General features: G+C 42.9%; 2 protein-coding genes across 8 annotated transcripts in view; one reads left to right on the plus strand and one right to left on the minus strand.

Annotated features, from left to right (window-relative positions):
* NFYB (nuclear transcription factor Y subunit beta) overlaps window positions 1-3,917 on the minus strand; it is a 43,381-nt gene extending 39,464 nt beyond the window's left edge. The window contains exon 1 of one of the 2 annotated variants that reach the window (XM_073324084.2): window positions 3,683-3,917. The gene's annotated coding sequence lies outside the window, so the exon portion shown is untranslated. The remainder of the gene's footprint in view (window positions 1-3,682) is intronic. The other variant, XM_073324068.2, reaches the window with a different exon arrangement.
* The window catches only part of TXNRD1 (thioredoxin reductase 1), a 49,042-nt gene continuing 26,961 nt past the window's right edge, over window positions 3,743-25,823 (plus strand). Inside the window, exons 1-5 of one of the 6 annotated variants that reach the window (XM_073323925.2) lie at window positions 3,905-3,992; window positions 4,991-5,033; window positions 14,128-14,291; window positions 18,020-18,080; window positions 23,838-23,947. In XM_073323925.2, coding sequence (XP_073180026.2) covers window positions 14,253-14,291; window positions 18,020-18,080; window positions 23,838-23,947 — 210 coding nt within the window. In that variant the 5' untranslated portion in view covers window positions 3,905-3,992; window positions 4,991-5,033; window positions 14,128-14,252. Of the gene's footprint in view, window positions 3,993-4,990; window positions 5,034-14,127; window positions 14,292-18,019; window positions 18,081-23,837; window positions 23,948-25,823 lie in introns of all 6 variants that reach the window. The other 5 variants (XM_073323953.2, XM_073323914.2, XM_073323942.2 and 2 more) reach the window with 5 other exon arrangements.

Here is a 25,823-nt window from a genome sequence, read left to right on the forward strand (position 1 = left end):
GGCAGGTGCAGTATTTTATGCTACTTTTACCTTGTTTATTTTCAAACTGACAAAATGTCCATTTGATGGTATCCCTTTGAAGACTTTGTGGGGCTTGGTGGAGTAGAATGACTTCCCACAGCCTATCCTGAGAATGATTTTATATCTCTAAGTCTGAAACCGTAGTCCCTGAATGACTGTTCTAGTTATTACCCTCTATTATAATAATTATTGCTATATAGATGAGTGAATGCAGATATTAACTGCAAAATCTCGGTGATCATTCTCATTGCTAGATCAGGAGCACTGCTTCATTTATAAGTGCACTGTAATAAAGTCATCTTAATTAAATGAAGATAGCAGTTTATGCATTTATAGATTTAATTATCTTAACTCCAAATTATTATTCTTTTGCCTTAGAAGACATTTAACAGGGTGGGCCAGAGGTTTCCATTTAAAAAATATGGCTTTGGTAAAAATATTTTGCCTGTTGGTTTATCCACTTTGTACAAAATGAAATGGCTTTACCCCTTGGGGTTTTAAATTAGATAGAGGTCGGTATACTTACATACCAGATTTAGGTCCCAATCCTGCAAATGCCTATGCACGTGAATATCTTTATGCATGTGAATACTGATGAGTTCAATGGGACTACTCAAATGTGACGTTATTTATATGCATATCTTTGCATGGATCATGGCCTTAGTCAACAAAAATGTTTCAGAAATTCAAGTGTAATTTTTTGGTACTTGAAACTCCAATTAATGGTGGAGATTGGATTGTAGGATGGGAGCACTGTACAGCATTTGTAATGGGACTGGCACAAGTCATCCGTGCAAACAGAACGGGTTTCTGGGAGGTTATACCCCTTGAGCATGGAGGCTATTCCACCACCACTGTGAGAGTAGAGAAACGGGTTTCCTTTCTATAGAGATCCCTCGTGTTGTTTGTTATTTGTATTATGGTAGTGCATAGAAGCCCCAAGTGAGATCAGAGTAGGGTGACCAGATGTCCCGATTTTATAGGGACAGTCCCGATATTTGGGGCTTTTTTTTTACATAGGTTCCGATTACACCCCACCCCCGTCCCGATTTTTCACATTTGCTATCTGGTCACCCTAGATCAGGGTCTCATTGTGCTAGGTGCTGTACAAACACATAGCAAGAGAGTGTCCCTGCCCCAGAGAGGTTACAATCTAAGTAGACAAGACAGGTATAAAGGTGGGGAAAAAAGAAGGATAATTATCTCCATTTTACAGCTGGGGAACTGAGATATGGATAACAAGAATGATTTTCCCATGATCACTTAAAGTCTATGACCAAGCTACAGAATGAACCTAGATCTCCTGAATCTCAGTCTAATGCTTTAACCACAAGGTCATTCTTCCTCTCAGCATGTATCCTTCTTTTCATTCTCCCCTCCCCCAGCATATAATCAACCTGCATAATGGAAGAGATGATTTATTCACAAAGACAAGAATTTTTTTTTAAAACATCAGGTATTGGCCATAAGCAAGAATAGGATACCAGCTTTGATGGACTTATTGTCTGAGCTGGTTTGGCCAATCATATATTTCCATACAAAGAGAAAGGAAATGCACAATTTCAACGAAACAGTAAGAAAACCACATCACATGTATGCTGTTGTTTTACTTTTATAGATTCATAGACTTTCTCTCCCATCTTTTGCCTTGTCTCTTTACACTGTAAATTCTGGCTCTCTCATGTGTACCTTCAACATCTATCATAAGGGTATCTCAATTTTGGTTGGGGCCTCTAAGCAGAACTGTAGTAGCTCATAATTTAAGACCAGAAGAAACCCATTATCATCATCTAGTCTGACTTCCTCCATAGCTAAGGCCACTGAATTTCAGTGAGACACATACAAAGTCAAATGTTTCTTTCTTGAATACGTTCTAAGTTGGAAATTATTGTTTTTGGAAAAAAAAGACATGCTGAAAATTGTCCCATATGTAGAATCTTTACTTTCAAAGTCCATCCTTGGTTTTTTTTTAAATTCAAATGTTTCCAAAAGCTAGACAGCATATGCGGACACGTGCTACTGTCTGTGATTTACTTATAGTTAAAGTTGTCCTCTTTTACCCCTTTTTAATATTTTTGAAATCAGAAATGAAAAAGATAAATATAATAATTATATCTAGCTCTCATGTAGTGCTTTTCACCTGTAGATCTTAAAGCATTTTACAAAGGAGGCAAGTATCATCTCCGCTTCACACATGGGAAACTGAGGCACTGATAGGTGAAATGATTTGTCCAAGGTCAGCCCTCAGGCCAGCAACAGAGCAGGGAATAGAACCAGGTCACCTGATTCCACTCCACTGTTCTATCCACTAGGCCACATTGCATTCCCATATGGGTGGATGCTTGCAAGTAGGATTACAATAAGGACAGGTCATATTTTTAATTTTTCACTTCACCTCTTTGTAGTGTCCCTTTGAGCATGGTTCCAAAATAAAAAAAAAATTAAAAAAAAAAAGTAGGGATATTTAACTTTTAAAATATGTTTTGCCATGTGCTCTGTTCTAATTCCATGTCAGTTTGCAATATGCTTCTTGAGCTGACCTGCTAAAGCTCCAGTTTTAGTAGTAGTTTCTGCATATCTTTATATTGAAGAAAATCCCCCCCACCTTTACTCAATGCCTTATTTTAACTGCATAGGTCTTCCAAGGAAATTGAGTAATATCTTTTACTTCTAAGACACCTCATCTGTAGTGTCTATGCTATGTACAGTAGTTTGAGGTATGCTTGACTAAAAGTTAGGGCTGTAGATTAATCATAGTTAAATCATGCAATTAACTCAAAAAATAATAACAATTAATCACAGTTTTAATCACATTGTTAAACAACAGAATACCAATTGAAATATTTTTGATGTTTTTCTACATTTTCAAATATATTGATTTAAATTACAACACAGAATACAAAGTGTACTAGGCTCACTTGATATTATTTTTGATTACAAATATTTGCACTGTAAAAATGATAAACAAAAGACATAGTATTTTTCAATTCACCTCATACAAGCACTGTAGTGCAATCTCTTGATGGTGAAAGCACAACTTACAAATGGATTTTTTTTGTCACATGACTGCACTCAAAACCAAAACAATGTAAAACTTTAGAGCCCAGAAGTCCACTCAGGCCTACTTCTTGTTCAGCCACTGGCTAAGACATTAATTAATCATTAATTAATAAAGTCACAAGGGAGCTGCCCCTCATCAGCTCCTCAAGACTGGGGATTGGGGCACAGGCCAATTCACTAAACAGCTGCTGTGATTCCCCCTCCACATTTCTCCCTCCAGGGGCAGCTCAGTTTGTTAAACAGCCTAGGGTAAAAAAGAATCACTTGGGAGCCAGATTTCAGAGTAACAGCCGTGTTAGTCTGTCTTTGCAAAAAGAAAAGGAGTACTTGTGGCACCTTAGAGACTAACCAATTTATTTGAGCATGAGTTTTCGTGAGCTACAGCTCACTTCATCGGATGCATACCGTGTGGAAACTGCAGCAGACTTTATATACACACAGAGAATATGAAACAATACCTCCTCCCACCCCACTGTCCTGCTGGTAACAGCTTATCTAAAGTGATCATCAGGTTGGGCCATTTCCAGCACAAATCCAGGTTTTCTCACCCTCCACCCCCCCACACAAGAGGCAGTCTGGCACCGTCCGCAGCACTCAGTACCTGAGGCGCGTCCGCCGGCAGGGGTCGCCCCACGCCCTGCAAACCCGTTCCTATCGCTAGTGCAAGCGGAGCTTCACCTCGCAGGAGAGGAGGGCGCAGCTCCGTTGCCTGCAGCCCGGGCCTCCCTTGCGTCCTTATCTGGTGCTGGCCTGGCAGAGGGCGCTGCGCGGCCCCTCCCTGGGAGCCGCTGGAGGAGGATGCGCTCAGTCCCGCGCCATGGGGAGCTCGGTGAGGAAGGGCAAAGCGGTGCTGCCGGCCGAAGAGGCTGCCCGCCCCAGTAGCCCCCGCCGGGAGCAGCCCCAGCGAGCAGGTAGGCAGCCCGCCCCTCGCGCGGGGACTAGGCGGCAGCCGGGCAGGAAGGTGGGAGCAGGGAGCGGGGCTCGGCTCCCGCAGCAGCAGAAAGTTCGCTCTGCCCGTGCCAGGTGGCGGCCGCTCCCCAGCGCCTCCCCACCTCCTCGCGTCTCTCCCTGCCGGGGGCCTGCCTTGCCAAGCGCGGGGGCTTCCGCAGTGGGAGCCTGCGATTTTTCCTCTGCGTGGGTATCGGCCAAGATGTGCAGCCCTGCCACTGGCTAGTGATTTGGGGTGCCCAACTTCATAGATTGGGGCCAGATTTGGAGAAGGTGCCAAGTGCCTGCCCCATGAAAATCAAGCCCGTTTAAGGTGCCCGAACTAAGCTAGGTGCCCCAAAATAAAAGCACCCCAAATCACTAGTTGCTCTTGAAAATGTGGGCCTCCTACGTAGATCAGGTGTGAGTCTCTGCAGCGAAATAGATAACTGTATAGACCATCTTTCTACATATCTGCCTAAAAATACACAGTACTGGCAGCCCTTTACTCAAAGTACTTGACAAATGCCAATTAAGCCATAGCTCTGGTCCATAAACTGACAATGAAACACTTAGATTTTCTGGTAAAAGAATTCATAAGTCTCAGAAACTGAAGCTAAAAATTGTGTGTGTGTGTGTGGGGCAACATAAAATTGAGAGCTCTGTAGCTATCTTTCTGCTTCAATTCCCTCTTCTAACCCTGACTCAGGACTTCTTATACTGGGACTTTTTAGGTATCTGTGTATGTAATTTCGGAAAGGTAGACCTGTTTAATGAAGTAAATGTGTGACTGCAGACAAGGCTTCAGTAATAATATGTTTCTAAAATTCAACTTGAGAAATTGAATTGTTTTCTGTGATTGCTTATACTTATCAAAATCTTGACCTGGTTTATGTGAAACAAAGATGATGTGGTTGATTCAGTTCCTATCTATTTATGGCCAGATTCTGATAACCTGTCATTTTGTTCTGTGTTTGTACAGCACCTGGCACAATAGGGACCTGGTCCATGAGTGGGACTTCTAGGTACTTTGATAATACAAGTAATTAATAATAATGATGATGATGTTCAGTAGTACTTTACTCCATTAATAAACTAACTTAAATGAATGGGGCTAGTCAGGGAGTAGAATGCCAATGAATAAGGACATCAAAATCTAGTGATTAGTATTTACCAGCATGGTAGCACTAGTCACTGAGTGCAAGATTCCTTGAGTAGGTGTCCATATCACAGAAGTTCTTATCACCATAAATGGCACCCTGGTAGCATTCACAGCAGAGAGGGCAAATTTTGAAGTGACATGAAGACTGAATTGTCCTCTCACCCATAGAGATAGTCCCTCCAGTCCAGGTTAGGACTAAGGCAACTAGCAGTACAGTGTGAAGAAGCTTGCACTTCAGCTGTCCGTTTTGTATTTGTTCTATGGATAAATCAAGGTCAGGACTTCCATCTCCAGTGCTTTCAGCTTGGCACTTAGCATGAAGAATACATTCACTAAAAAACTGTAAAAAGTGATTTAAAAATGTAAAGGGTTTGAAATGCTGAATGGCTGAGATTAAAAAAACAAACAAACAAAAAACTAAGTATCTAGAGTAAACCAAAAGCCATTTAAAATATGTAATATTTTAATAGGGCATTCAAGGCTGAAGGAAACTTTTAAAACATTACGTATTTTTGGATTATGGAAAGTTTTTAATACACAGCCCTCACTCCCTCAAATTTGGATACGGGTTGGTTGTTTTTTGTTTTGTTGTTGCCATAGAGCATTTTTGTATATATGATACTTGAAGAATTGTCAGGGCTAAAACACTTTTGTAGTTCTGTAAGATAATGTAAACCACTTTACATCTGTTTTATATACAGCTTCCCCAGAAATACAACGCAGAGAGGAGCCGCCCCTCCAGAGCAGCAGCTTTGCTCCTGGAACCCCCCCCAGAGCACCCAAGATTTAGTCAAGGGTATATAGTACAGGTTATGGACAGGTCACAGGGCTGTGAAGTTTTGTTTATTGCCCATGACCTGTCCATGAATTTTACTAAATATACCCATGATTAAATCTTAGCTTTATACATGATCACATACTATATAGTCCATAGAATCTCCCCTCCCCTCCCCCAGCTCCATGTCCTCATCTCCCCCAACTCCACATCTGGGTCAAAATTTGTGAGGTGCCGAGTGCCTTACACTTCCGATGACTTCAGTAGGAGTTGAGGGTTGGGCTCTTGAGACGCAATTCCTTGTCACTGGCACGTATGGAAAGATTCTAACTGGAATCTTGGAGTGAGTTTAGTATCAGGCCCTTCGTGGGTAGACTTGTAAAATATTGTTACTATTAAAAATCACTTTTGCACATTTTCTTTTACTAATAATAGCTGGCAGAGCCCCAAAATCCAACACAACTTCATGGTATGAAGAGAAGGGGCCCAAATCACTGCTGTGTTACTCTACATTAATGCCAGTGTAACTGTACTGAAATCAATGAAATTACATCAGCGTGAAACTGGAGTAATGCAGTGACAAATTAGGCCCAAACTCATTTTATTTCTCTTTGTGCTGTTTCCTGTAAACGTTTCTGCCATATTATTGTGCGTGTGGACTTTTAAAGTATAACAATGCTTCATAGCTGTGTTCATATAGCATTACTGTTGACGGATGCGAGCTTGCAGACCCTGGGTTCAATTTTGTCCTCGCTTACATCAGTGCAATCTTAGGCCTAGTCTGCACCTAAAATTTAGGTTGATTTGGCTATGTCACTCAAGGGTGTGAAAAATCGACACCCCTGAGAGACATAATTGAGCCAATCTAAGCCCCAGTGGAGACACCACTAGGTTGACCTGGTTACTGCCTCTCGAGGGGGCAGATTTTCTACAACAGAAGAATCCCTTCCATTGCTGTACCAACTGTCTACACTACTGTGCTACGGTTGCATAGCTGCAGCAACACAGCTGCAGCACTTGTAGTGTAGGCATACCCTTAGTGACCTCAGTAGTAACTGAGAGCAGGACTTATCCCTTAGTATATGAACTGCCAGTACATTTCCTTGCCAGCCTAATGCTCATTCAATATGCATTTTTTTTATTCCTGTGTGTTTTGCTATATCCCCTAGTTCCCCACAAGCATAACACCATCAAATGGACATTTCGTCAGTTTGAAAATAAATAAGTTAAAAATAGCATAAGATCCTGCACCTGCCCTGATGTCTCTTGACAGTTTTTGTGGTTTCACAATCATATTCCTTTATTAGAAAAAGAAAAATATCTCCCAGGTTGCTGTGAGAGAGACCCACCAGAACAAAAGGGGAAACAAAGATCAACATTTTTGAAAGTGGCCAGTGATTTTGGGAGCCCAACTTAAGACACCCAAAAACAAATGTGAAATAACCTAAATTCTTGAGGAACTTTAACAAGACTGAACAAAACAAGCATAACATCTGTACACAGTCCAGGGTATTCCCTCATTCTTTGAGCTATTAGGTCTTATCCCATTGCCTTCTCTCCCTGGTTCCCAAAGGCCCTTTTTGGCCTCAGCTCTCTTTCAGCATCCCTCCTCCCCAACATAGTCCTACCCAAACTTTCTGAGGTCTGGGCCTTTAGGACTGAGACTGGCTTAGTCATCTGGCACGTCTTTGGTCATCTGAGAAAGCTTTCTGGCCATTAAGTGCCCCGCTATGAGGGTGACTAAATCATCATAAGAGGAAGGGTCGTTTTGGCCAGCCTACCCTCAGAGGTCTCATGGTAGTCTTCTCAGGAATCTGTCCAAAACCAAGAGTTCCATGATCTTTTTCCAGGCTGTTGGTCCCAGAAGGCAGTCACTCCTGTCTCAGATGGATCAGGTTGAACAGTTGTGATCTGGTGCTTTGTCTCTGGGTATCTCCACTAGTGGAATCTCTGGGCCCCAATGGCTGTAGTTGTCTGGAAGTAGTCTTTAGCAGTTTCTGTTGGCATGTCATAGTATGCCTTCTGGGTCTCCCAATATGGGAAAGGAACCAGAAGTGAGGATACTGGCCCACTGGTCTCAGAGCCAGGCCTCCTATAGGGCTGTTCTTTCAAATGTGAGGAGATATGCCTTGATGTCATGCTTCTGTTGTCATTTTTTGTAGATAACTGTTAGCCTTCAGGGATTAAGTTCTCTTGTGGCCACCTCCCATCTGAGTCAGGGCTTTTAGTTGTCTCACTACTTTGCATAGAGTGACTTGGTCTTGTGTTGCCTGGTTTATCAGCAGTTGACTGTCTCCTACTGTGTTCACACCCTCACCACTTCCTCCATTCTCCAAAATGGTTTCTCTCTCCCTGGGAAAAGTCAGCTGTGCCAAATCCCATCCCTAATACCATGTGTGACAATACACCTCTTTCATCATGTCAGGGCGCAGCGTTTCTCCCAGTTGCATTGGGCGCGTGTGAGGTAAATCAGTCCTACTCTAGAAGTTTAGTTCTTCATGTTGGTTTATTAGAGGAGGCCCTAGGTTTGGTCCAAGAGCTTCCTTAAACAAACAAGTCCATTTCCTACCTCTCACTGGAGTATGCCTCTTCATATGCTGGCTGTCAATTGCCAGCCACCCTCTAACCCACTCTGTGCCCAGCTATGCTAGGAACCAAGGCCCGCTCCCAAAACAGAAATAAACACATTTCTCTTATTGAGAAAAACAGCTCTTTATTTGGAAAAACCTTCCCTCCCCCTCACTGCACACAGCCCTTTTGCTGCCTGCTCCTCTCCTCTCTCCCTCACTCTATCTGGAAGAGGTTTCTAAAGGTCACAGGCTGTCCTTAATTAGACTCAGGTGTTTATAATTAACCTGAGGTAACCTTTTCCAGGTCATATTAAAAGGTCTTTAAACATTCTAAGACTGATATACCTGCCTTCAACCACATATTTATCCTTTTAAAGATAAGCACAAGAAAAGAGGTGCTCATTAATGGAGCATTACTATAATGCTCTCCTTCTAATAGAAATGAACAAGCTGTTTACAGTTCAAATTGCTGAATGAGATATTTGAGCTATTTTAAAGCTTACTTTTGTGTTTTAGTACAAACTAAATGAAGGTGAAATACATGCTATAGAAATTCACTGATATTTCTGCATCATGTGTACAGTATTGAATGAAAGGATTTTATTCACTTTGTTTTATTTTGAATAGTGTCATGTCTTGAATTTAGTAAAGTTATAATATACCACCCTTCTAGAACTGTCAGGTCTACCTTTGTCATGCTGCTAACACCTGAGAGCTTCCAGACCGCAAATCTCTAGGATCTGGATTTTCTCCTACTGCCCACTCATTCTACACTTAGCCTCAAAACACTTTCAGAGATGCTGGGACGCTGCTTAGGAAAGCTTGGTTTCCTTTGACCACCACGTTCACTTTTGATACTTGGTTGATGGTACTCTTCCTTTAATGCAAAGTACTTCCCTGTGTTTGCTTGTGATGTTCTGTGTCACTAAAATGCAGACCTGATAGTAAATAATAGATAGAGACGGTTCAGAAAGGAATAGTTTTACTGGTGTGCATCAGGCAGTGGTGTTTGTTAGAGCAGTGGACTAGGACTCAGGATTCTATCCCAGCTTTCAATCCTCTGTGCCTTGGTTTCCCCACCTGTAAAATGAGGAGGATGATACCGAATTCCTAAGCACTTGGTGCTAGATTCACAAAAAGTTTTTAGATGCCTAAGTCCCAGTTTTAGGCTCTTTAGTGATCCACAAAACTATTGAACTCTGTAGGCGTCTAAACTAATTTGACACCAATATTTTCAGGGTACAAGTTCCCTTGGTACTTAAATTTCTGCCTCTGAACAAGCACGCTGCTGCCTCCCTCTAGGCATCTGGACGCCTGTCTCCTGCCTAAGCCACAGAAGGATTGTCAAACGGGGAAGATAGGCACCTATCTTGCATGCAGGGCCTGATCTTATAAGTGTGCTGAGGGGCTGCTTATTAGATTGGGTCCCATTTAAAATCTGGCCAATGGTGGTGTCCACCTTATAACTTTTAGCCCAGTGGCAGGAGTACTTGCTTGGGATGTGGGAGACCCAGGTTCAGTTCCCTCCCCTGCCTGAAAGGGAGAAAGGATTTGAACAAGGTTCTTCCACAGCCTAGGCAAGTGTTCTAACCACTAGGCTAAAAGTTATAAGGTGGGCACCACCACTCATGGGTGCCAGAAGGACTGCAAAAAAGGCTAATATTCTGGGGGGTATTAACAGGAGTGTCGTGGAAAACGTAGAAGTAATTGTCCCGTTTTACTTGGCACTGGTGAGGTCTTATCTGGAGTACTGTGTCCAAGTCTGGGCACCACACTTTAAGAAAGATGGGGGCAAATTGGAGAGAATCCAGAGAAGAGCATCAAAAATTATATAAGGTTTAGAAAAGCTGACCTATGAAGAAAGGTTTAAAAAAAAACCTGGGGAAGCTTAGTTTTGAGAAAAGAAGACAGAGGGGGGACCTGATAAGAGTCTTCAAATATGTTAAGGGCTTGTTATAAAGAGGAAAGTGATCAATTGTTCTCCATGTCCACTGAAGGTAGGAGAAGTAATTGGCTTAATCTGCAGCAAGGGAGATTTAGGTCAGATATTAGAAAGTTTTTTTCTAACTATAAAGGTAGTTCAGCTCTGGAACAGGCTTCCCAGGGAGGTTGTGGAATCCCCATCACTGTAGGTTTCTAAGAACAGGTTGGACAAACACCAGTCAGAGATGATCTAGGTTTACTTGGCCCTGCTACAGTGCAGGGGACTGGACTAGATGACCTCTTGAGGTCCCTTCCAGCCCTACATTTCTATGATTCTATGAGAAGGGTGTGCATGCGTGTGTCTGTGAGGTGGTGGGAGCGGGCCAACCAACCAAAACAGTTCCTTCCCAGAGCCGTGGAGGGAATACCCTTTCTCCCCCCACCCAAGCCTGACCCTCCTCTTCCCCTCTCACACCTCACCCTCACGCACACCATCTTGACCATCTCGGTGCCTATGAACCAGAACCAGTTCACCAATCTTTAAGCCTATTTATATTTTCACCATGATGAGAAAAATCTCTGTTCACAAGAGATTGCCACTAAACAGTGTATTTAGAGATTATAAATTTTGCAGGATTTTTCTTGATAGGACCAAGATAGCAGTTAAGAATGGGGGCAGAGGGAACAGGATGACTAAGGGTAGATAAAGGTCTGCAAAAGAGTTAAGGGGGTAACAGATCCATAGATTTCAAGGCCAGAAGGGACCATTGTGATAATTTAGTCTGGCCACAGAACTTCTCCAAAATAGTTCCTAGAGCAGATCTTTTAGAAAAACATCCAATCTTGATTTTAAAATTGTCAGTGATGGAGAATTCACCACATCCCTTTGGTCTAGTGGTTAATTACTCTCACTTTTAAAAAATTTACACCTTATTTCCAGGCTGAATTTGTCTAGCTTCAACTTCAAGCCATTGGGTTGTGTTATATATTTATTTCTCTGCTAGTTTGAAGAGCTCTTTATTAAATATAGTTCCTCAGGTAAATACTTATAGACTGTAATCAATTCACCCCTTAACCTTCTTTTCGTTGAGCTAAATAGACTGAGCTCTTTGAGTCTATCACTACAAGGCATGTTGTCTAATTATTTAATTATTCTCATGGCTCTTCCCTGAGCCCTTCCTAATTTATCAACCTCCTTTTTGAACTGTGGGCACCAGAACTGGACACAGTATTCAAGCAGCAGTTGCACCAGTAACCTCTCAACTCCTACTCAAGATTCTCATTTCTGCATTCCAAGATTGCATTAGCTCTTTTGGCTACAGCGTCACACTGAGATCTTATGTTCAGTTGATTATCTAACGTAGCCCCCAAATCTTTTTTCAGAGTCACAGGATGGATGACTAATCTGGGAAGTAGTAAGTATGGCCTACATTTTTTGGCCCTAGATATTTACATTAGGGATGTAAATAACCTGTAAAAAACAGTAACCATGTAACCAATTAAAATTCTGTCAGTTACACGGTTAAACATTTACCCAGGGAACTAGTGAAGCCCTCCATTTTATGTGGGGCTCTGCTGTCACCCCTGGGGATCCCCACTGCTGGGAGGAACTACCGGCTTGATGATGATTCCTCGTTTACATTTTGAAAGCTCTTAGTTAGCCAGTTTTTAATCCATTAAATGTCTGCCATAAGAGCTAGTTGTTATTATTGTGGTTGCCCCAGATTTGTGTTGACCACAATAACTATGAGCATCAAGGCAGGAAGCCCAGATATGCAGGTCATCTCAAACAAGTGACAATAGAGACTTTATAGAGACTAGTCACATAGTGTGTTTATGCCACTTACAGTATGCTGCATCTTATTAGTCATGTTAAAATGATATTCCACTGTTCAGTAATTGATATGGATATGTCCAGAAGATTATGAAATGTTAGATTATATAATGGTTTGAATTTTATTAAATGTGAAATATATTTATATTTTAACTATTATTTGTATCCATATGATGTATACAGTAGCAGCTATGTTAGTCTGTTTTCTATTACATTGTACATGGGTGTGGTGCTTTACAAATAACTAAAAAATACAGTTCTAACCATGAGGAGTTCACAATTTCAGGACCTGATCCTGGAAACCCTTACTCATTTATGCAGTTCTTACACAGCCAAGTAATCCCATTTAGTTTGTGGGATTTTTGTTCTAAATTCAAACATGACATGACAAGGAAAAATAAAAAATATTAGGGAGGTAATGGAGAGACAGGAAAAATGGTATAATTAGTTAATGTTAGTCTATTTTTAAACTATTTTCATACAATGTCCCAGATCCACAAGGGTATTTAGGCTCCTAACTGCTACTGAAATTGATTAATCAGAGCCTAACTGCTAAGAATTATTGTTGGTCCTATAGGATGGTTCTTATAAGTTATAACTAAATGTGTCATATAAAGCTTTTTATGAGACCTATTATTGACATTTGTTATACTACAAAGCTACAGTAGTTTTATGTTTGTTTATTTTAACTGGTTTTATTTACTTTAAAATAAAATGGGAGATGGAAATGTTCAGATACTGGAGTAAATCAGTATTAGTAAATAATTAGTAGTAAATTCTGTCATTAAGAGGGGTATTATTAAAGTTTAGGAGCTATTGAATTAATTGCTTCAACCTTGTTCTATACTAGGCTTATGTAATTTATATTGTGAATGCTCTGGAAACATCTAAGATTAGCACATAATCTATTTACCCTCATGTAAAACATCTCCATTAATATTAATTAGAGCCTCATGACTAAATCCCCATATGCTTTACTGAAAACGTGCCACAGTCACGTGGGAAAAGAATATGATAAAGGTTTGAGCCTCTCTTGGAACACTGATGCTCAGCTGATGATGCTGAAGGCTCCAATTCTGAAATGAGATCTGAATAGGTGGACCCCAGTAATTAGGTTGTACAAGGATGAAGGGATCTTCCTGCATGGATCCGATTGCAGGAACAGAGCCAAATCCTGAAAGCTTGCCTCAGTTATGATTTCTAGGCCAAAAAATGTGAATGGTAAGGCGTTTTCATAAAATGTCATGCAATGAAATCCTGGCCTCATTTAAGTCAGTGGGAGTTTTGCCATCGGCTTCCGTGAGTTCAGCATTTCATGCTCTTACGCTGCGTCTACACTTGGAGTTGGGGGGGGGGTGAGTCCCCCCAGCTCGTGTAGACATACTCATGCTAGCTCTCTTTGAGGCAGCACACTAAAAACAGTAGCTGCGGTAGCATGGGCAGCGGTGAGTGGCAGCACAGGCTAGTCATGCTAAGTATGTGTTCATGGGGTTTAGGTGGGTTGGTACTCAGGGCAGCTACCCCACGCTGCCACTTGCTACTGCGGCTACACGGCTATTTTTAGCACACTAGCTTGATGCGAGCTAGCACAAGTATGTCTATGTGAGCTGGGAATCAACCCCCCAACTCCAAGTATAATCATACCCTTAGACTTTGCCTGCTGGTGTGTGAGCGGGGACAGAGAAAGAACAATGGAACCAGGTGACTAAAATTAGGGAATTGTTTTAAAAAACCCTTTGAAATAAATTATTAATATTTTAATTTCATCTGAACCTGTTCTCAGCATGTCATCTTTGTCATAAACCATTTTACAGTCTGGTTTTTGGTTACTCCACTTTGTTTTAATTTCTTATAGCAGCTGAAGATTATCACCATGCAGCTCAGAATGCAAACAATGGACAAGCCATTACAGCTTCCTGCAAAAATAAAGATACAGACCTGCAGTTTAAAATACAGGCCTACATAGATAAAAACACTGTTATGATCTTCAGTAACACAGCATGCAGTCTCTCTGCTAAGGTAATGTGTTAATTTTCATGCAGAGATATACAGGATTTGTCATATCTTACAAGTTCAGTGTCCTTCATTTCACTAACGTAATTGAGTTGCCAGATCCCATTGACTTCAGCATGGCTCCACGTGGGCACAGGAGTCTGTCCATGTGAAGTCATTTTCAGGATCAAGGTCTTGGTTGCTGTCTCCTCTACTTTTCCTAGTCCAGCCATGGCCAGAACCGTCTTTCTATTTTCCCCCCTAAAAAGTGTATGTCTGGTCTCTCATCCTAGCTGCAGACTGTTCCTACATCTGGCACCCATCCCACTGTCCCTGACAAATATCTGGTCCTCACCTTCCAGCTCACAGGCCTCAATCCAGAAAAGTACTTAAGCATGTACCTAACATATGTTTACTTCAGTGGGACATATTTTAAGCACGTGCTGAACCCTAAGCATATGCTGAAGTGCTTTGCTGAGTGAGGGCCATAGAATGTTCTGTTTCCGGATGTTCTCCACCTGGAAATTAAGTTGCAAGGGCTAAATTTTGGCTCTTCATCCCAGCCCATTCATTCAGGGCCTGATCCTAAATTAGAGTTTTCCTATTGACTTCAAGGCTTTGGGTCAGGCTCTCAGATAGATGACCTAGAAGAGATTTCTTATTAATTCTGGTGCAGAATTTATCATCCCTTTGTCAATGCCAATTTTTGAGTTACCTTGCTTCTGTAATACCCTTGCTCTGCTATTTAGAGATTTCTTGAAAAATTATTAATTTATCTAGTTTGTCCTTTCGGAGAAACAGAACTGTGAAGAGTAATTTCTGCCTTTTTCACGTATTCATTGGGTTTGATTAAATAAGCATGATCTTTCTGTTAAAAGATAACCACTTTTTCTTTCCGTTATGGATAACGTGTTTAACTCTTATTCAGGTTGAGAAGTTCCCCGAAGGAAATTCACATCTACATAAAGATATTTTCCCACTTATTATGTAACTACCTGCATATGCCTCTACACATTAATTGTACATTTGTACTCTAATGGATGTAATTTAAAAATAATTTACATTTTCTCAAAGGGGAACAGAAGTTTTATTTCAAGTTAATACATCATTTTTAAAAACGATGGGCAATTGGAATAAGATTTTATACATTAGCAGAGGGATCTATGTTAGAGCACAGCCCCATTGTTCCTGTTATTAGGGCTTCTGTTTTGCAGGATTTATTTTTAGCAATTTTTGATTCATTATTTATTTTGAATTTAGCAATTTTATGTAGATGTCCAAAAATCAGGGCACTAAGGGGCTTTCTCTTTGTATCTACTGTAATAAATAGCACTTCATAATGTTCCCTACTGCACTTCAATGTAGTACTGTTTCAAAGAGCACTACATTAAAGCACACTATGGAATCTAAGGGTTTACACGAACCAATTAATGCACAACACATTAGAGTGCATTAGAAATCACCGCCGTAGTGTGCATTACTGCTCCATGTAGACAAGCCCTTAAATACAAGTAACCATTTCCAGAGTTTTTCCAGTGTTTATTTAATAAGCACCGATTTCATTTTTTTTAAGTTGGTAGTGTTTTATTGGTATTATCAGTTAAAACTTAAAACCAGAAGCCCTGCTGTTAATGTAAAGTATTTTTAACTGAATTCTAGCTCAAATCATCCGACATCTTGCTCTCACTCAAGTCAAGCTTAACTTTGGATGGAAGCAAGATTGGGCCCTAAGACTTTAAAAGCCGCAGAGCAGAATGACCACAGCACAACTAAGATTAAATCATTCTAGTTCTTGTGTCAGTAGTAAAATAAAACTTGTAATGGATAGATAAGATAGTGTGAGTGTCTGATTTTCTCAGGGCATTGATTATAAGGACAGAGTGGCAAAAATGGAGGAAAATATAAGACATTTTGAACTTTGGTGTTCACCTCTATTTTTAAGGCATCAGAATTAATGAATTCCTTGCCCAGCTAAATTCTAATATGGCATAACAATCTACCTCACTCCTGATTTACCAGTTATGAGGCTAACATAACTCCTTTTTAATGGATTTTAGAGGGCTTGTCAAAATTAAATTGATAACAACAAAAACTGAAGGGTAGATTTGACCCTGCATCTGAATTCTGCTTGGCTTAGGGAGGTGAGTGTAATGGAGGAAGGGCTTTGGATAGCCAGTTCCAGCTCCTTGATCCCGTGGGCCAGTTTACAGTGGTCTAAGCAGTGGTGAGCTGGAGCTGGTTCGCACCAGTTCGCTAGAACCGGTTGTTAAATTTAGAAGCCCTTTTAGAACCGGTTGTTCCGCGAGGGACAACCAGCTCTAAAAAGGTTTCTAAATTTAACCAGCCAAAAATGGCGCCTTAGGCACCGATTCCGTGGGTGTTCCAGCCCTGGAGCACCCAAGGGGAAAACTTGGTGGGTGCAGAGCACCCACGAGCAGCTCCCTGCCCTCAGCTCACCTGCACTCCACCTCCACCTCCTCACCTGAACGCACCACCCAGCTCTGCTTCGCCGCCCCCCCAGGCTTCCTGCGAATCAGCTGTTCGGATGGGAAGCTGGGGCGGGCTGAGAAGCAGGTGGCGGCTTCGCACTCAGGCCCAGGGAGGCAGAGGTGAGCTGGGGCAGGGGGGCGTGAGGAGGGCCACCCATGTCACAGCAGGTAACTGGGGGATGGGGGGGGGAGAGGGCGCAGGGGAACCACTCCCCGCCCCAGCTCACCTCTGCCCCCCTTGGCCTGAGCGGGAAGCCGCCGCCTGCTTCTCAGCCCTCCCTGGCTTCCCGCCGAACAGCTGATTTGCGGGATGCCGGGGGTGGGGGGAATGGAGAAGCAGAACGGGGCGGCGCGTTCAGGGGCGGAGGCAGAGTGGAGGTGAGCTGGGGCTGGGCTCAGGGCGGGGAGCTGCCAGTGGGTGCTCTGCACCCACCAAATTTTCCCCATGGGTGCTCCAGCCCCAGAGCACCCATGGAGTCGGCGCCTAAGGTGCCACTTTTGATGTGATCAGTCGGGGGAGCGGCCGCTCCCCCTGCTCCCTACCCAGCTACGCTCCCCCGCCCCTAGGAGCCAGAGGGACCTGCTGGATGCTTCCTGGGAGCTGCTCCAGGTAAGCACTGCCGGGACTCCCAACCTGGCCCCCTGCAGGTCCCTCTGGCTCTTAGGGGTGGGGTGGGCACCCACTACGGTGGCCCACAAGACCCTCCTGCCTGGTTCTGGGGGCAGTCAGGGGGATGGGGCAGGGATCCTGGGGGAGGCGTCAAGGAACGCTGGGGGTTGGATGGGGCAGGAGTCCCGGGGGGCGGGGGTGGGCAACGACCCCCTCGTGGGGTGAGGAGGGAACCAGTTGTTAAGATTTTGGCAGCTCATCACTAGGTCTAAGCCGCTGGTTGAATTAGAGCAGTTTCAAGGCTGCTCTAACTTATACCACTGGCCTCTGGCCCCTAAGAGAACTCATTGGAATTTCTTGTGCAAGACAGTGACTGCTCACCATTGGGAGTAAGGCCCAGTGTTTCCCAGAGACTGGCTAAGTGACTTGCGCAAGGACACAGTGAGGCAGTGGCAGAGCGAGGAGGAGAACCTATGACCTCTGAGGTTCTTCCCTAGCCATTCATCTACACGCCTCTCAGTGGGAGGATTCTTATGGGCTAAATGTAGATAGCAGATAGGAGGATAAATGGGTGGCCTAGTAGAGGGAAGAACGGAAAATTTCGGTGTTCAGTGCTTTGTGTTAATGTCAATATTTATACACTGTGCTTTATGCAGGTGAAGGAACTGTTCAAATCCATGAGCGTTCCCTATTGTTCACTTGAACTAGACAAGACAGGTAAGGCTCTTTTGCAGTTGAGTTTCTTGTATGCTAATAAATATACTCACAGTCTGTGAGCACCACAGTCTTTCTTAATATTTCCTGTGACTACTTCCTCGTTGGCTGTATCTGCAAACAATGAGACTGCAGTTCTTCCTTGTAGTCTGAAGATAAAAATTTTTTTGCGTCTCTTCCTCATGGAGAGCATAGATATTCTTGTAAAACAGGTGAAACGTTTCCTCACCTGCCTCCTCAGAACAACTATTGAGAGTAACCTCTGCCTGACCTGTTAAAACTACAGTACCAAATGGAAGAACAATGAGGAGTCCTTATGGCACCTTAGAGACTAACAAATTTATTTGGGCATAAGCTTTTGTTGTCTAGAACCCACTTCATCAGATGCATGGAGTGGAAAATACAAGAGCAGATATAAATACATGAAAAGATGTGAGTTGCCTTACCAAGTGTGAGATTGATCTAGCGACTGTACCAAATGGGATTCACTGCTGTTATGTTTCATTCTGCTATAGCTATGGCTGGGATATGCATGATGGTATCTGAAAATGATAGTGATGCTTCTTTCATCCTATACTGCTTTTATTTAATGTTTTAGCCCCTATGAGAGAAGGTGAGATTGTAGTGAAGTTGCTTTTATACGTACGATGCTTCTCAAACACATTAAACACAAGTAGCTAAATTGAGAGGTGAGGCTAGTGAGACTGTAAGTTCATGTAACATACACCTTCATCCATACCTATAGGGCTTGCTTCTGATCTCACTTACGACATTACAGTAATGTAACTCCTCTGTCTTCAATGGGTCATTCCTGGCTTACACTGATCTCAGTGAGAGGCATAGAAAGTCCCTTGTGTGTACATTATACCCATTTAGATTATCTTTGACTGACCAACTTGCTCACTTTGGCACAGCCAACGATTGAACCCTGGCTGTGAAGGCAAACGTGGCTCTAAACCACCTTCATGTTTCCTCTGATCTCAGCAGGGCCAGGGGTTGGGTAATCCCCTGACACAGACTATCCACAGGACTGCTTTAATTTTTATGGTAATTTGGGCTACAATGGTCCTTTGGCCAGGGATCAGTGCAGGGTCACCCAAGCCAGCCCTGATACATCTCTTGCAATGGGGTTGAGGGGTGGCAGAAGCCACTTGCATAAAGCCAGCATAGCTGCCCTCTGCAAGATCACAAAGAGAAATTGTTGGGGCAAAGATCTAGTCTTATGATTTATCCCTACTCATCACCCTGCAAAAGAGCCTTATGCACATTACCTTTGAATTTGGCCCACTGAACCTGAGTCTGTTGAACTGTAAACTAATGTAACTCATATTGCTGAGGGTCTAGGTGATAGGAGTAAAGCAACTGGCACATCATTGTTAAAACGAGGCATTTGTTTTTAAGTTGTCTCTTCCAGATTGTTAGAGTAGTAATGACAGCTAATTTTTCAATCAAATTCATTCTTGTGTAAAGGTTCTCTTGCTGGTGCACGCCAATGTCAATCAGCAGAAAGTTTCTGCTTTGTGATATGGAGAGCAAATTCTTACTTAAATCAACAAAGACCTTCGTCTTGAAGTGCAGTTCTTAGATCTGCATGGCGAGTACTTTAAGGGTTTACACCTACCACACTTTCTTACGTAAGCAACAGTTGCTTTTTTTCCCTTACAGCACTAGAAGTTACACAAACATTAGTCTGAAGTTCTCAGGTGGGGCCTTAGAGTAAATGAGAATCAGGCCCTCCATTTTACTCTTGCACTTACTATTGAATTTTGTTTGGCTTTTTAATGCTGCAAAGAGTTTCTTAGTTTTTTTATAGTATCAGATTGTTAATGGACCCTGTGCAGGGGGCACAAGGGCTGGGGTCAAAGCTCTTTGTGCTTTTCTCCCCTTATCCTGCTCCACTGAGCTATCACAGGATGCTTTTTTCCACAAAGGGGGCAGGCCCGGGGGTAGAGTCTGTGCGCGGGCCAGCAGGTGAGCCCAGACGTGAGGAGAGCACACACTGCATCCATTTCAGGGGTGGCAGAGCTGCAGTGTGCACTTCCTGGAAACCCTAGAAAGAATTCCTCCTGGGCTACCATTGCAGCATAGTCCCTCCTTACACATTCAGTGCAGGGTTGTGCCTTTAAGACACAATCCATCTCATAGTGTTGTTAACATTAATGTATATTTAGTGACGGGGGAGTTTCATATTTTCTTTAATGTTACAGTGTGCCAGATGCAGTCCAATATCGTGGTCCAACCAGCTTTTGGTGGGTTTTCCTAATGTTATGGGCCATATATTCACCTGGTGTAAATTAGCACAGGTCCACTGAAGTTAGGGTGACCAGACAGCAAATGTGAAAAATCAGGATAGGGGTTGGGGTGGGGGATAATAGGAGCCTATATAAGAAAAAGACCCAAAAATCTGGATTGTCCCTATTAAATCATGACATCTGGTCACCCTCACTGAAGTCATAACTTCATTAGAGTGATGCTAATTTATACCAACTATGAGAGTGGCCCTAAATGCCCTCTGTCTCAGAGAAGGATCTAAATGTGCTAGATGTGAGATCCAAGACCTGCTTGTGGATGTTAAACTAGCATATTCCTCAGGGTATCTGAGGGAAAATATAGATTCACCAACTCTCTGCATTATTGTAATTACCATTAATGGAAGAGATCCTACTGAGTGTTTGCCAGAACAAACAGGATAGCTTCTTTGCTTTGTCATTCATCTCTGGCTGTTTGCCCAGTGCAACAAGGGAGTGGCCAAGAAGCTATGAATTCATGACTAAGTTCTCCTGGTAGATACTTGGGGTGACTAGAGTTATTTGTGTACAATTTGCCTTCTCCAACCAACATATTTTTATCTCATTTCAGAGGATAGTTTTACATGAACATTCTTGAAGCTGTTTAAATTTGTTATAGGAATACAACATAAGGTTCATTTGTTTAAGGTCCATAGAACTCTGACTTTTTGTAGGGTTTTTTTTATATTTTTTTAGCAGAAGGGATGTTCTCCCTCAATACAAATCCTGGGAGGTATTCAAAAACTGTGTCTCAGTATTCCTCAGCATGTATTGGGGTAGGCTGCTGTCCTGTCCCCTCCGCTCAGGAAGGATTAAACACCACACTCGGCGTCTGTTCAGTCCCTTTCCTTAGGGCACCATTTATTGTTTGCACTGACAATCTTTAGCAAACCCCAAAATCAAACAGTTCAACATAAATCCAGCAGCCACCCTTCCCACAACCCGAGGACTTTCTTGCCAGAGCCTCTCTGCACCTGGCAGCACCTGGTGCTGTGCTGGGAGTGCTGTCTCACCCTCTGTCCTGAAGTGGTTTCCATCATATAGAGGGTTTACCATTTGGTTCAGTGGCTCTCAGCATCCTCACTATACAAATTGTTCCAGTGCCCCTGCCAGGCAACTCTTCCCCAGTCTTCCTGTGGACCAGAAGCTGCCAAAGTTACTGACCCTCTAAGCTGCATATAACAATCTTCAGAAGTTCAAGAGCTAGGGCACAGCTGCCAGGGCCTGGGGCTTATGCCCTGCTGGAGGCACCTGCCGGGCACAAGGCTTCAGCCCAGCTCTTGTTGAAGCCCCGGCAGGTGCACCCCATGGGGCTGAAGCCCCACTGGGCAAAAGGCCCTACTCCACCACCCTGCTGTAAGGCCCGGTCACCCTTCCTCTTCCCGCTGCTGAGTCTGGTAGGTGGAGAATGGGGGAGGCATCGTGCGGTCCTCCAAGAGCCACACTTTAACTGTAAAAGAGCCTCATGCGGCTCGTGAACCACAGTTTGGCCACCCCTACTATAGACTGTCTTCTTGGGAGTCCCCCTGCCACATGAGCCAACCTGCTGCCTGGAGTGTTCCCTTTGAGTAGAGCTCTTTCAGCCTTGATTGGAATCGGGTGCTCATCAGGCAATTACCTGACTCCTTCCTTCCCAGGGGCGGGGCAGGAAGAGGTGTGGCAGGGGCGAGAAGTTGGGTGGGGCCTTGGGGGAAGGTTTGCAGTGGGAGCAGGGCCTGGGGTAGAGCGGGGGTTGAGCGCTCCCAGGGAAATTAGAAAGTTGGTGTCTCAGGTGAGTATTATCCCTAAGTTACGGAGTAGGAAATGGAAATAATAAAGTTAAAGGCTAATTTTCAGTAAGTTGGTCTGTCTGTATTTGAGTGCACAGTTGCATTTCTCCTTTGTGTGCTCACTACCAGATATGTATGCACATATCCAGGACAGGTGTGTATCTATCCATGTGCATGTGCAAATGAGAATTTGCACTGTGTATCCTGTAGTAAGCAGAAGTATGCGCACAACTAAATACACACAAGTGCGTGCTGACCAACTTACTGAAAATCAGGCCCGACATGACTTGACCAAAGTTACATGGAGATTCAGGAGCAGAGCAGGTCATAGAACCTGTCATGTGTGCAAACCTTGCCTCTTCTCCTCATTCAGTGCTGTGCCAGATCATAAATCATCAGGCTTGGAGAATGTTAGTTGTTGTTTTCTACTAATTTGTTATACAAACCTCTCTGAACATAAGTGGGTAGATTTTTTTTTTCACATTGATAAAGTACTCCACAGAACTGGCTTTCAATCAGTCACATTATCTGTGTCTTTAGTTGGGCATTCTAAGATTTCACATATAACGTGCCGCATGTAATAATTTTGGCATTTGAGTTCTATGAAGTCAAAAATTTCTGTCGTATTTAGGGTTATCATACATCTGGGTTTTCCCGGACATGACCTCTTTTTTGGTAGTCTGCTCTCCATCTGGGAGGATTTTTCAAATAAGAGGAAATGTCTGGGGGGTAGTGGAGCAGATGCCGCAGCTCAGAAAGGGCGGTCTATGTGCTTCGATCAGTCCCTCTCCTGCATCCGCAGCTGCTGGATCCCTCCCACCCCACCCCGGCCTGCCAGGTAAGCGGAGCTGCCAAGTGCCTCTCAGTCATGCCGCCTGCCATGCTGCGGCGCCTTTGAGCCTGGCCAGGAGGGTGACCGGGCCAGGCTGAGGCTCCCTGCCCTGGGTATGGGGAAAAGCCTGCAAGCACTGACTGACGTGCTGGTGCCATGTCGCGGGCCTGCCACTGTGACAGGGAGTGTGACATTGACCCCCGCCTTGAGTGTGAGGCCACAGGTACTCCCTCCAGCACCCCCAAATATCTCTCTTAGGGAAACCCCACCTCCTAAATACCCCTCCAGCACCCCCAACTTAACCTCCCCTCTTACTCTTCCCTCCCCCCCCCCCCCCCGCTTGGCAGTGTCCTCTATTTGGGAACTTGAAATATGGTAACCCTAGTCATGGTAACAGATGCAATTGAAGGCAGAGTTCTGAAGAAACTAACCAAAAGAGAACCATCCTGAACTTTTAATAAATTTTCATAAGATATTAGCATGAAAAACTAATGGTTGATGAGGGATTTTTTTCTGGAGAGCTGAGAGTGAAAAATATTGGTAGTTATTTTCTTTAGAACTGTTAAAAACTTAACCACAGAAAATCTAATTTCCCTATTTTTTTTCTAAATACATTGTAAAACTGGCAGGAACCCTAGCCAATCAGTTTATTGGATTTCAGCAGACTAAAATATAGCAAGTCATTCTACCTTTGCATGTGACTCATCATTGCCTTAGGAAACAGGTTGCATTGAAGTGTAATCCAGTTCATGGGGAAGTGAGTGATCTTTCTTGAGAAACAGAAAGCCACACCCCTCTGTTATTTCACTTCACATAGTAGCCTTCATAAAGGAAGACTTGAGACTGTATTCTTTTGTACTTTATTTCACAGAGGATGGGCAGAAGCTGCAAGACGCACTGTATGAACTAACCATGGAAACTTCAGTACCAATTGTATTTGTGCAACAGAAGCAAATAGGAGATTATGACAAAATTTTAAAGGTAGGAAAAGAAACAACATGAGCAGACTTTTATAACTTTTTAGGTTTGAAGGTAAGAATCAGTACAGATGCAGCCTTCCTTTTAACAGTATGTAGTTCGGGGGGTTGTTTCAGCCTCGAGTCACAGTCACTCTTTTCCCATATTACTGAATGGGAAGCAGGTCCTGGCAAGATCCCAGCTAAATCAGAGCAGTGCTCTGAAGGGGGGCTGGGAAGGGGGAGAGGGGAAGGATCTTGATATGGAAAAAGTTGAGAACTACTGATGTAGTAAAGACTCTAAACAGTTTCGTAACTTGTGTAATGCAAAGTAAAACATTCTTTTTTTAAAATTTTCAAAGCATGACTTACAAAGTATCGTCTCCTCTCCAGATACACTATAAGTAAGTTTTGTAGTCTCTTCTTATGATGTGTCCTTCATCAAGGTATCTTTTCTCACTAATTATGTTTGATAGTTATCTGGTAGTTATTTTGTGATGGCTGTCTATTCTCAGACAGGGCTGTTGCCATCAGGCAAACAAAAGGATGTGTTTTGGGGAGGAAGAGAGGTGGAGAGAAACACCACACTTTCTTTTTAAACTTATTTCTATAAACTTGAACAATATGAATGGTATTTCACAGAGTACAATAAATGCTTCCTTCCTAAGCTCTTCTAACAGAAATAGAACTTGAACCTAGCCATAGGGCAAAGGCCATGTTGCAAAAGGGGAACCGAATCCAAAGTTTTAGATGCAATATTCTTTTTTCTGTGGGTTTTGTGTGTGTGGTTACATGTTCCCAGCTACTGATGTCTCTGATGCTTTCAGGGTTTTGTTTCCATTTTTAAAAAGCAGTCTGTGATTAATGCTTCTGATTTAGCTTTCTACAGCCAAGTCTATACTACTGACTTTTGCTAATATAGCTGTGTTGGTCAGGGGTGTGGATGAGGTGTGATCTGTGACTTAAAGAGCTGTGCTGGAAAAAGCCCCTCATGTAGATGGTATAGCTTTCATGATATAGCTTATTTCGCTTGGGGTGACTGGAATAATAAAAGTGCAGCTTTGCCAGTATAAGCTGTGTCCACCCAAAGAGCACTTTGCTAGTATAGCTATTCTGGCAAAGCCTTCAGAGTGCAGACCTGGTCTAAATAATGAGATGTTGCATGTGGAATTTCAGTGAGGTTGACATGTGCTGGGGCTAGGAGGTTGAAAAATCTAGCTTAAAATCAGAAGCTACTGTGAACCTTCGCTATGGAAGCATCATCCTCCTTCCTTAATGCACTACACATGATATGTGTTTGGTGTGAGAGTCACAGTACATCATATATGGTAGAATATTGACTCTTTGGAAGATATGATATACTCATTGAATGAAACTCCAAATAGAGAGAAGTTTGTAGTGATTTCAGTGCGGCTTTAGGGCATAAGGATGCTTTTGCTAATTTATCGTATGTGTGATTTGTGATATAAATAACAGCACCATAATTTGTTGAGATGTTGTTTGCTTAGTGTGGGTTTTTTTCGGGGGGCGGAGAGATGGGTGGAGTATTGCCCGGTTTGTTCATTCTTTACTTCCTGATTTTGTTCTATGAATTAGCATTTTCTTAATACGTTCCTTTATCTGACGCATTTGTTCTCTTCATGTACTTTCACACCTTGATCCATGGGGATAATAACCTCGCAGTGCAGTGCAAACAGCTAAATCAACAAAAATGTGCTTGGCATGTAATTATAATAGATGCTTGAAGGGGTCTTAAAATTTAGTCAGCTCAATGAAGTGAGTTAAAGGTATTTTCAAGTGCTTTTCTTGTTCCCTGAATCCCCCTGCCAATTTTTTTTGGGGGGGGGTTTGCAATCAAATTTTCCTGTGTTCGTTCTTTTTTGTTTTTCAATGATTTTCTC

This window comes from Lepidochelys kempii, chromosome 1 (genome assembly GCF_965140285.1).
Source record: "Lepidochelys kempii isolate rLepKem1 chromosome 1, rLepKem1.hap1, whole genome shotgun sequence".
NCBI classification, from domain to species: Eukaryota; Metazoa; Chordata; order Testudines; family Cheloniidae; genus Lepidochelys; species Lepidochelys kempii.